This window comes from Hemitrygon akajei, chromosome 9 (genome assembly GCF_048418815.1).
Source record: "Hemitrygon akajei chromosome 9, sHemAka1.3, whole genome shotgun sequence".
Taxonomy (NCBI): Eukaryota; Metazoa; Chordata; class Chondrichthyes; order Myliobatiformes; family Dasyatidae; genus Hemitrygon; species Hemitrygon akajei.
In genome coordinates, this window is record NC_133132.1 from 105,618,413 (window position 1) to 105,631,315 (window position 12,903).

Consider the following 12,903-nt stretch of genomic DNA (forward strand, 5'->3'; position numbering starts at 1 on the left):
TACAGAAGAATAGCTTATATATAGGCATTGTATGTGCAAAAAGTGATGCTAGGTAAGGAGTAGCTACACTCCTTACCTTGTATGTTCAGCCCAGCTTTGTGGGCTGAAAGGCCTGTATTGTGCTGTAGGCTTTCTATGTTTCTATTATACACAAGGAGATTCTGACAGAAAATACATTTATTTATTCATTCAGAGATACAGCGTGGAACAGACCCTACTGGCCCACTGAGCAGCACTGCCCAGCAATGCATCTATTTATTCCTAGCCTAACCACACGAAAATTTACAACGACCAATTAAGCTACTAACCAGTACATCCTTGAACTGTGGGAGAAAACCTGAGCACCGGAGGAAATCTACATTCACACAGGAAAAACATATAAACTTTCTCACAGAGGCCTCCAGAATTTAACCCCAAACTCCAAAGCACTGAACTACAACACTGTTGTACTGTTATGCTACTGTGGCATAAATGATAAAGTAGGTAGTGATGGGGTGGGTGAATGAATGGAGGTGTTGATCAGCTTGACAACTTGGGGGAAATAACTGTCTTTGAGTCTGGTGGTCCTTTGTATATCCTGCATAGCCTCGTCCTTGATGGGAGTGGGACAAACGATCCATAAGCAGATCCTTCAAGATATTGCTGCCCTTTTTCTGGCACCTTTCTGTCTACAGGTCCTCTATGGTGGGTAGGCTGGTGCCAGTGATGCATTAGGCAGTTTCAACTACTCACTGTAGAGCCCTCCTGTCTGCCACCCCGCACGCACTCTTCTTGCAGCTGCCATCAGGGCAACAGGTCCAGAAACCGTAAGACCCACACCACCAGGTTCAGGAACAGCAAATTTCCTTCAACTGACCTGCCCAATGCTAATCCTACCACAATAACACTATGGACTACCTCTTGCGCTGTCGTGCTCTTGTTTCTAATCAGGGTTTTGCACTAATGTTTCATTTGCACAGTGCTTTTCTTCATTATAGTATAATGTGTAGGTTATGTTTCATAAGAATCAGATTTATTATTAATGATTGAAAAGCTGTGAAATTTGTCTAGTACACTGCAAAGAAAAAATTACATTATACATCAAATATTACAAAAAATAAATTTATATTCTGTGTTGTTCTAAACTAAAAGTATCTTTTTTTAAATCAAGTCCATGTGTCACCATATACTAACTCAAGATATATATTTTTGCAGGCATTCACATGGCAGAACAGCAATGTGCAAGAAAAGCAAACAGCGCAAATAAAAAAAATAAGCAATAAAAAAAATAAAAGATGGAGAGAGGTTGAGCCAGTAGGGCTCTATATAATGGAGTGTAGGAGAATGAAGAGTGGACAAAATCATGAAGGATGAATATGCACAGTCTTTTTTCCAGGGTAGGGGAATCAAGAACTAGACGGAACAGGTTTAAAGTCTGAGGAGAAAGAATTACTAAGAACCTGAGGGGCTACTTTCTCAGCCAAAGGATCGATGCTATATAGAATGAGTCATCAGAAGAAGTGTTTAAGACAGGTACCTTAACAATATTTCAATATAAATTTATTATCAGAATATGTATATGTCACCATATACTGTTCTGAGATTCATTTTTGTAGGCATTCACAATAGAGCAAGCAAGTAGAATAAATGAAAACAATACAAGGACTGACAACCAACCAATGTGCAAAAAAAGATAAACTGCGAATTTCAAAAATTAATTAATACTGAGAATATGAGTTGTAGAGTCATTGAAAGTGAGTTCAAATGCTGTGGAATCTGTTCAGAATCTGTCTGAACCTGTCTCCCAAACAGTAGAAATGGAAGCTCTACAAAGGATAGTACAAACCAGCCAGAGGATCACTGGGCTCTCCCTCTCCCCTATTTATAACATTAACTGAGAGTGTTGCAGATGAAAGGCCCAAAGCATTGTTGAGAATCCCTACCACCCATCACATGATGTCTTTGGCCAACTACCGTCAAGGAGGAGATACAGAAGCATCAGGACTAGGACTGATAACAACTTCTTCCCTCAGGCTCTGAGACTAATGAATACCCAGCAAACACTGAGGTCTTGTCATCAGGACAGTGAGCTGTTTCCTGTATTGTTTTCGGTTTACTGTTCACCTGTACTGCACACTACATGCATTTTGTATTATATTTATTAATTTATTTATAGTAATATTTTGGTTTATGTGCAGTGTGATATATCTTTTGTAGGTCTGCCATGGTCTGGAGGACCATTGTTTCATTTAGTTGTATATATGTACAGTTAGATGACGACAAACTTGAAGAATGGCAAAGAGCCATTCATATCCACATTAAGGATTATTTAAGCACAGAACAGTACAGCAGAGTACAAAGCCCTTTAGCCCTCTATGTTGTACCAACCTTTTAACCTTCTCTAAGATTAGCTGAATGCTTCCCTCCCACATAGCCCTCCATTTTGCTATCATTCATGTGTCTGAGAGTCTTTTAAATGTTCCTAATGTATCCTCCTCTACCACCACCCCTGGCAGTGCATTCCATGAAGCTTCATTATTCCATGAGATTGCAAAAGTACATGCTGATACTTACTTATAGGTAACTAGACATGAGTGGTGAAGCCAGACCAGCTTGTTAAATCGCTGACGACCACTGGAAGCAAGTTGTAACCCCACATGAAAATTATGGTCAATCTCAGTAGGAGGAGGAGTCCGTCGATAATACCTATACTTCTGATACTCTGGAGCCTTCTGTTTAAAAAAAGAGAGAATAAATCACATACTCCTCCTGAAAGGATGATCTCTGAGTTATAGTTCCCACTCAATATTCCTATGAGCTCTTTTACAGTAACTAGAACAAGTAGATACCATCAGCATTTTTAATTTGACAACCAGGTGCACAGGAAAGAAATGAAATGGCACATAAAATCAATCAAGACTGTGCACATGAGTAATCAGAAATAAGGGAAAGTGCTGGATTAAACTCAGCAGGTTAGGCAGCTTCTGTGGAAAGAGAATTCAGTTCTGGTCACCTCATTTTAGGAAGGACGTGGGAGCTTTAGAGAAGGTGCAGAGGAGACATACCAGGATGCTGCCTGGACTAGAGTTATGAAGATAGGTTAAGTGAGCCAGGGCATTTCTCTTTGAAGTAAAGGAGGATGAGAGTAGTGTAGAGGATTAGAAAGATCAAGTAGATGATAGCCAAGGAGCATAATTTTAAAATGAATGGATTTCATCTTAAAATTATGTGAATTTCCACACATTCTGCCTGACTAGCATTTGCTGTTTTTTAAAAAAAAATAACACTCATGTTTTAACACTCCTCCTGTTGGGTTAATTAAAAGTAACACTATTGAGTTACAACTCAAATCATACTTCCCTAAAACAGAAGATAGTTGTATGGTCTTAATAATCTATAGTTTCAAAATGAGACTACCATTTTTTTCCAAAAAGAGTTGTCACACACCAGCTAGTCGTTTTGAAGATACTCCAGAGTCAATAGTTTGATTTTCTGTTAATGCCATCATGAACATAAACTCAATGGCCACTTTATTAGGTCTAGAAGTGGAACCTGGTGTTGTCTTCTGCTGCAGTTGCCTAACCACTTAAAGGTTTGATGTCTTGTGTGTTCAGAGATGCTCTCCTGCACACCACTGGCATGTGGTTACTTGAGTTACTGTCACTTTCCTGTCAGCTTGAACCAGTCTGGCCATCCCCCTCTGACCTCTCTCATTAACAAAGCATTTGTCCATGGAACTACTGCTCACTGGATGATTTGTTTTTGTTTTTCCACCATTATCTATAAACTCTAAGGACCATTGTGTGTGAAAATCCCAGGAGATCAGCAGTTTCTGAGATACACAAACTACCCCATCTGGCACCAACAATAATTCCACAGTCAAAGTTACTTAGATCACATTTCTTCCCCATTCTCGGTTTGATCTGAAAAACAATTGAATACCTGCATGCTCTTATGCATTGAGTTGGTGTGTACAGGTGTATCTGATACAGTGGTCACAGAAAATATCCCTTTTGACTATGAAGATATTGCAAATCCTCAAAAACCTGAGAATTGGGAAGTTAAAATTGAATTCTCTAATTCAATCTAATTGAACAGAGGGCAAATCTGTAGCCCCACTATACACACATGGGTATCAGAAAACATAGCAATAAGTACAGACTGAAAATATCACCTTCTGGGTCCTGAATACCAATAGTATGGACACATGCTAAGTGAACCTAATAGTAATGATTTGTTAACACATCCATAGATGATTTTTATCTCAAATAAAATATTTACGTAGCTTGTTATTAATCAAATTTTTAATACCTACCTCCTCCTTCTTCTTTGCTAGAACAGCAAATACTTTGGTTTGATTATCTGTTTCTTGTGACAGACGAAAGTGACCAAATAGGACAGCATCAATTCTATGAGACAAAATGAAATCCCTGAGCAATTCAGCAATGAGTTCCAAGATATCAATGCCACAAAACTATTTCTATACAAATTAAAGATACATTTGGCTTTAAATGAAACTGTCCTTTCTTTAAACAGATTAAAAATACTAATTATCATTTTATATCAGGTCCACATTGAAATTTCATCTTCAGACTTACAAAAGTAGCATCCAAGATGTTCAAACAGCAAAAAGCAAATCAGAAAATTTAAAAAATAGCTTGCTGCACATGCAAAATAAATACATATCTGAAGTCTGCTCAAGATATTATCTCCCAGTCGGACTTTAGAGCACCTATGCTTTATCAACATCTATGGCAGCTCTTGAGAGACATTTGTTTATGAACACCACTACTAAACAGCCAGTTAATATTTCAGAATCAGAATAAAGTTTTTCATCGCTGGCATATGCTGTGAAATTTGCAGTTTTGTGGCAGCAGTACTTTCCAATACATAATAAAAACCTATAAATGACAATAATATATACACATAGAATTGTATTAAATAAATAAATAGTGCAAAAAGAGAGTGATAAAAATGAAGAAAAAGTAATGAGGAGCTGTACATGGGTTCACTGTCCATTCAGAACTCTGATGGTGGAGGTGATGAAGCTGTTCCTAAAATGTTGAATTGTGTCTTCAGCCTCCTGTACCTCCTCCTTGATGGTAGCAATGAAAAGATTGCATGTCCTGGGTGATGGGGGTCTTGAATGATGAATGCTGCATTTATGAAGATATCTTCAGTGCTGGGGAGGCTAGTGTCCATGATGGAGCTAGCTGAGTTTTCAACTTTCTGCAGCTTTTTCTAATACTGTGCTGTGCCCCTTCCATACCACATAGTGATGCAACAGGCAGAATGTTCTCCATGGTATACCTGTAGAAATTTGAGAGTGTTTTTGCTGTCATACAAAGTCCCCTCAAACTCCTAATGAAATATAGCCACTGTCATGCCTTCTTTGTAATTGCACCAATATATTGAGCCCAGGATAGGTCTTCAGAGATACTGACACCCAGGAACTTAAAACTCTTCAACTCTTCCACTGCTAATCCCTCGGTGAGGACTGGCATGGGTTCCCTCAGCTTCTCATCTGAAATTCTGTCAACAATAGTTGTGTCACAGGCAAATTTATAGATGACGTTTGCGCTGTGCCTAGCCATGTAGTGTAGAGAGAGTACAGGACAGGGGTAAGCACGCATCCCTGAGGTGTATCAGTGTTGATTGTCAACGAGAAGATGTTATTTCTGCACTGATTGTGGTCCCCTGATTTGTTTTCCTTTGGGAAAGGAAAACAAATTTCACATCAGATTAATAGTTCGGTACAGCTTAGATGGGCTAAAGGTTCTGTTTCTGTGCTGTAGTGCTCTATGACTTTATGATCTACACTCTCTTTACACAATTGACAGTTAAATCTATTTTACACATTCTCAAAGGTCCAAGCACCACACTTGAACAAGGGATACTGAGGATAGGTTACAATTGGAATTGGTTTATTCTTTTCTCACATGTATCGAGAAACAGTCATTTGCTTGTCATTTGATCATGGCTGATTTATTACCCTTCTCAGCTCCATTCTCCTGCCTTCTCCCTGTAACCTTTGATGGTGTTACTAATCAAGAACATATCAACCTCTGCTTTAAATGCACCCAATGACTTCACCTCCACAATTACGTGTGGCAATGAATTCCACAGAATAACCACCCTCTGGTTGAAAAAATTCCTCTTCATCTCGGTTCTAAAGGGAAGTCCTTCTATTGTAAGGCTGTGCCCTCTGGTCCTAGACCATCCCACTATATGAAACATCCTGCAGCAGAATGCAAGACAACCTTTTCACTGCATCTCGGTACATGTGACAACAATAAACCAATCCTAATTCCAATTCATTGTCTGGTTGTCAGTGAATACCAGTTGAAAGTAGATATACTTGCACCATTCAAAACATCAGTATCACTACATTCCTTCCACCACTCCCATGAGAATTTAGGTCTGTTTGCCTCAATACACCCTGCCATTGTTCCATAAATTGTTGCTGTCATTATACTAGAGACCTTGCAGAATACATCTAAAGAGAGAAGGAAGGAGAATGGGATTGAGGGGGATAACAAAGCAACCATGATTGAATGATGGAGAGGGTTAAATGGCCTAATTTGGGTCCTATGTTCCATGGTCTTACGATCTCCCTGGTAAAACAGGTAGAAATTCTCATTTTAGTGCCAATGAACAGGGAAAAAAGGCCATTTGGCCTTCTTGCTTCCTATCCCACTGTTATAAAAACATTGAACAACCCGTGAAAATGATAAGATAGATTCTTGACCTCAAGAATAATTATCATTTAACCATACACAAGAACACCAGCTAAATTAAAACAGTGTTTCTCCATGGCCAAGGTGCAAAACACAGAAGGTACAGTCAGACACACGATGTATAATTAGAAAAGCACATACAGTCACAAAATATAATATTGGCACAGGTCCCTGAGTGGCATGGCCTGAAGATTGATGGTGCATCGGCTGCTGCCCTGGAGCCACGTTTCTGTAAGAATAAGTATGCAACAGCTCCTCATCTCACACTAGTTCAGCAGACGAAGGCAAATCAGCATGTTTCATGCTGGGTCAGCTGTAGGCAATCCAGCTTGTCTCCTCAGGAGCGAACACTGGAGGGCAGCAGTGACAGTAAGGGCCAGAGCCAACCTAGTTCCAATGCTGCGCCTCTGTTTTCTCCCACAATGCCTCCGGTGCCTCATCCCAAGTGACTGTAACAGGCGACGCCACAGTATGAGGGTCTGGTCCGCACAACTAGGACACGTAGCTCCCATGCTGTGGGTCTCACCAATGAACCAGACTTGCAGTAGTTTATATTTACTAATGTTCAACAGGTCTTGCAATTATAAGAAAAGCATTTAAGACACATTTGCGCCATTTGTTAGATCCGGGGAGGCTGCTGTGACCAACTGCACTGCCAACTGCCTGAAACGTGCTTTCGCTGTAACTGTCATACTTTATTCTGCATTCTGTTACTATCTCCAAGTATTGAAGTGATGGAAGAATTTGTGTGGAATGCATGCAAAACAAAACTTTTCACTGTAACACTAACTTTGTTACTGTTTTTCCTTTGTACTACTTCAATAGACTGAAGTGATGAATTTATCTATATGGAGGATCTGCACAACAACTTGCTCAGTGTACCTTGAACCTATGACAATAATAAACCAAATAACCAATTTCATGGTTGATCTTCTACCTCAATGTCACTTTCCAATGCTTCTTCCAAATTCTGATTCTGATGTCTAAAATGATAGTACTCCTGGCTAATTGTCAGTGCTGTGGTAACCATTACAGCACCAGCAGTTGAAGTTCAATTCTGCTGCTGTCTGTAAAGAGTTTCTACATTCTCCCCATGACCTTATAGGTTTCTTCCAGGTGCTCCAATTTCCTCTCACATTCCAAAGAAGTACAGGCTAGGAATAGTAAGTTGTGGGTATGCTATGTTGGTGCCAGAAGCATGACGACACTTGCAGGCTGCCCTAGCACATTCTTCAACTGTGTTGTCCATTAACACAAACAACTCATTTCACTGATGTTTCATCTTTTACCTTTATAAAAAAAACTGAACTTTATGCTCTGATTCTGCTGTTGAGAGCCCTGTGAATACAATCACCATTCCCCCAACCATTCCCTGATGAAGGGTTTTGACCCATAAATCAGTAACTCCTTCCACAAGACCATAAGACATAGGAGTACAGTAAGACCGTTCAGCTCATTGAGCATGCTTTGCCATTCTATCATGGCTGATTTATTATCCTTCTCAATCCAATTCTCCTTCTTTATCCCTGTAACTTTTGTTACCCTGACTAGTTAAGAACTGAGCAATCTCTACTTTAAATATATCCAATGACTTGGCCTCCCCAGCCATCTGTGGCAATGAATTCCATAGATTTACTACCACTAGCTGAAGAAATTCGTCAATACCTTTGTTCTAAATGGACAACCCTCTAATCTGAGGCTGTGCTCTCTGGTCCTAGACTTCCCCACTAAAGGAAATATCCTTTCCATGTCCGCTTTGTCCAGACCTCTCAATACTCAATAGGTTTCAATGAGATCCCTTTCTCATTCTTCTAAATTCCAGCAAGTACAGGCCAAGAGATATCAAATGCTCTTCATAAATGAACTTTGTCATTCTTGTGAACCTCCTCTGAACCCTCTCTGATCCCAGCACATTTTTTTTTGATATGGGACCCAAAACTGCAGAGTTTCTCCAGCATTTTGTGTGTGTTGCTTAGATTTCCAACAGCTTGTGACATGATTACTACTCTGTGAAGTCTCTTCAGGGATGCCTACCCTGAAGAAGTTTAAATCTTCCCTTCAACAGGAGTTCAGCGAAATTCTCTCTCACTGCTCTCCCACCGTAATCCATAGATGCTACCTGGCCTGCTAAGTTCCTCCAGCATTTTGTGTGTGTTGCTCGGATTTCCAGCATCTGCAGATTTTCTTGTTTTTGAACAATGCCTTATAAAGTTTCAGCATTACACCCTTATATTCTAGTCCTCTTGAAAAGAATCCCAACATTGCATTTAGCTTCCTTACCACCGACTCAATCTGCAAGTCAGCCTTCAGGGAATCCTTCTTGTACCTTTGATTTTTGAAATTTCTCCCTGCTTAGAAAATAGTCTACATCTTTATTCCTTCTACCAAAGTGCATGACCATACACTTCCCTACACTGTATCCCATCTGCCACTTTGCCTATTCTCACAATCTAAGTCCTTCTGCAGACTACCTGCTTCTTTAACACTACCTGCCTCTCCACTTACCTTCATATTGTCTGCAAACTTGGCCACAAAGTTATCAATTCTGTCATCAACATCGCTGAAAAGAAGCAGTCCCAACATCAACCCCTGCGGATCACTACTAGTTACCAGCAGCCAACCAGAAAAGGCCCCCTTTTAATATCTTTCTGTAATACCAGGAGCTCTAATCTTGTTAAGCAGCCTCATGAGTGGCATCTTAACCTCCTCCTGGAAATCCACGTATACAACATCCATCGACTATTCTTTGCCAGATGCTGTTCAACCCACCGAGTTCCTCAGTTAGATTGCTGCTCCAGATTCCAGCATCTGCAGCCTCTTGTGTCTCCCTGAAACACATTTATGAACAAGTTTCCTTTCTGTTGTCATGTCTTTGCCTCCAATTACTACCTTCTTCTTCCTTCGTCAGGGCATTGAGTACAGAAACTGGGATGTGATGTTGCAGTTATACAAGGCTACATTTGAAGGGCTATGTTGAGTTTTGTTGCCTTGGTATCTATCTTAATGGAAATATACCATAAGCTGGAAAGATTGGTGAAGAGATTTACAAGTACGTTGTTGAGACTCAAAGGACTGAGTTATGGAGAGATGTTGAGTAGGTTGGGACTTTCCTCACTGGAGTGTAGGAGATCTTGTAGAAGTATATGGGGGTCATACAAAGGGTGAATTTGCAGTCCTCTCCCCAGGGTTGGGGAATCAGAAACAAGGCATATTCTTAGGGCCAAAGGGGAAAGAAAACTTTTACACCCAGAGTGGTCAATATATGGAATAAACTGCTTGAGGGAGTGGTTCAGACAGAACATTAACAACAGTAAAGTGTACTTGGACATGTACATTGACAAGCTTATCTTGGAAATTTTGAATCAGTTGTGCTGAAGGGCCTGTTCCTTGCTGTATGACTCTGTGACTCCACCTCATCTTGAATAGCCCTGACGAAGGGACTCAGCCTGAAATGCTGGCTGTTTATTCCTCATCATAGATGCTGCCTGACCTGCTGAGTTCTCCGGCATTTTTGTGTGTTACTCTGGATTTCCAGCATCAGCAGAATATTTTGTGTTTATCATCTTGAACATCCCTCTTGGCACACCTCACCTCTGTTGCCAGAGTTTAGAAACTCCAAGTCTCTTCTCATGCACCTTTTTACCTTGCTTGAGTTGCTTGTTGAAAGTCAAAGTCAAGTTTATTGCCACATGCCCAGGTGCAATGAAAAACTTACTTGCAGCATCACAGGGACAAAGCTTCAAATACATAACATTCACAAGAAACACAAATTAAACATAATTGTACACAATTTCCACAAGAAAGAACACAATTAGGACAAAAAACAAAGTCCACTGAAGTGCAAGGTGGCCATAGTGTTGCTCTACTGAGCTAATGTTAAGGATTTTGATGGTTGGTTCAAGAATCAAATGGTTGAAGGGAAGTAGCTGTCCTTGAACCTGATTGTGTGGGACTGCAGGCTTCTGTATCTCCTGCCCAATGGTAGCAGTGGGAAGGTGGCATGGCCCAGATGGTGAGGTTCTTCAGTAACAGATGTTGCCTTCTTGCAGCAGCACCTCCTAAAGATACTACTGATGGTAATCAAGGATGTGCCCCTGATGTACTGGGCTGAATCTAGTACTCTCTCTAGCTTCTTATTTTGCTGTGCATTTTAATTGCTGTATCAGACAGTTACACAACCACTCAGGACACCTTCAACACTACATCTATAAAAGTTTATTAAGAGTGCTTGGTGACATGTTGAACCTCTTTAATCCTTTAAAGAGGAACCTCCCTGCAAAACGTGCAATGCAAAAGAAAATTGAGCAACTCATCGTCAAATTAACACTGCAATAAGGTTGTTGTTTTTACTGATCTACACACTGCAAGTACTAAAATTTCTTTAAAGCGTATGGCATGGTGGACAACACCTTGCAATTATTACCTTGGAGTCCTACAGCATAAGCGGGGTACAATGGACTGGGGATCTTCTGGTGTGGTCAGCATTATCACCTGTCCTCCTGGGAAGAATCGCAGATACCTAGTTATAGAAAGGGTTACACATAACGGTCAATAATTGCAAATCTAGTATTCAAAACAGAGATAAAATTGCAAACTGAGAAGGCTGTGTTCTTAATAGTAAAGTATTATAACTGAATTATAACTGAAGAATTTTCCACTCTGTATGCTTATTTGGTTATCTTTGGTTGTTCATTGACGGTCATCACTCCCATCAGAGAAGAGGGTAAGTAACATCCACACCAGGACCACCACACTCAAAAACAGATACTTTCATCTAGCAGTAAGGCTGATCAACATCTTCACCTACTAAATCACCCCTCCAACCCCCAACACCACTACTTTATTATTTCCTGCCAATCACCTTATGTACAGAAACTGCTGCGCTTTGCATCACTTTATGGACATAAAACCAATGTATACAAGTTACCTTTTGTACTTATATCTATTGTGTTCTTTATCTGTTTTTTTTTGTGCTGCATTGCATCTGGAGTAACAATTCATTCATTCTCTTTTACACTTATGTGCTGGAAATGATTTTAAACAATCTTGAAATTGAAACAAATCTAGTCAATTCTGGAGTAGTCTCGAAAAAAAACTTTGACATTAATGACACATTCCTATGCTATACTGTTCCATGTTCTACGTTCTGGTCAAAACTGAGGTTAAAGCTTAAGAATGAATGAAAACAAAGATTCAATAGAAAGTTCCACAAAAATCATTAAGATAATTGTTCAGATAATTGCTGAAAAAGATGTCTTCAAACTAGTTCTGGACAAGTTTGGCAGTCTGAAACACAATGAACTATTCAACTAAAAATTCTTAACTTCAAAGTTTACTTAATCATAGCATCACACATGGAAACACAAAAACAGAGAAAGTCACGGCGGCCGAGTTATTCAGCAAATAGTACAGCTGTCTTACAGCCCCAGTGACTTGACTTGACCCATGTCCAAGCGCCGATGCTGTCTGTGTGGAGTTTGTATGTTCCTTCTGTGACCATGTACCAAAGGTCCATGAGCCAGTCCTCAGAGGATCAGAGGTGGAGAAGATGAGCAACTTCAAATTCCTCAGTGTGAGCACTTCTGAGGACCTGTCCCGGGCCCAGTACAATTATGAAGAAAGCACAGGAGCACCTCCACTTCTTTAGGAGTTTGTGAAGATTTGGCATTACATCTTAAAATTTTGATGAACTTCTATACATGAGCAGTGGACAGTATATTGACTGGCTGCATCACAGCCTGGTATGGAAACACCAATGTCCTTGAATGGACAATCCTACAAAAATTAGTGTATACGGTCCAGTTCATTCTGGGTAAAGCCCTCTCCAGCATTGAGCATATCTGCATGAAGCCTTGTCGTATGAAAGACCCTCACCACTAGGTCATACTCTCTTCTTGCTGCTGTCATGAGAAAAAGGTACATGAGCCTCTGGACTCACACCATCAGGTTCAGGAACAGTATTACCCCTCAACCATCAGGCTCCAGAGCCAAAGAAGTTAACTTCACTTGCCTATCACAGATATGTTCCCACACCTGATGGATTCACTTTCAAGACGCTTCATCTCATGTTCTCAATATTTATTGCATATTTATTATTTACTTTTGTATTTGCACAGTTTGTTGTCTTTTGCACTCTGGTTGAACGCCCAAGTTGGAGTGGTCTTTTAATGGTTCTGTTACAGTTGTT

The 12,903-nt window shown here is 40.1% G+C and overlaps 1 protein-coding gene across 15 annotated transcripts in view; it reads right to left on the minus strand.

Moving 5' to 3' along the window:
* Window positions 1–12,903, minus strand: part of fbxo9 (F-box protein 9) — a 140,852-nt gene that overhangs the window by 33,950 nt on the left and 93,999 nt on the right. For all 15 annotated transcript variants that reach the window (XM_073056739.1, XM_073056742.1, XM_073056741.1 and 12 more), the window contains 3 exons: window positions 11,140–11,235; window positions 4,295–4,388; window positions 2,554–2,711 (listed from right to left, as the gene is read on the minus strand). In XM_073056739.1, coding sequence (XP_072912840.1) covers window positions 2,554–2,711; window positions 4,295–4,388; window positions 11,140–11,235 — 348 coding nt within the window. The remainder of the gene's footprint in view (window positions 1–2,553; window positions 2,712–4,294; window positions 4,389–11,139; window positions 11,236–12,903) is intronic.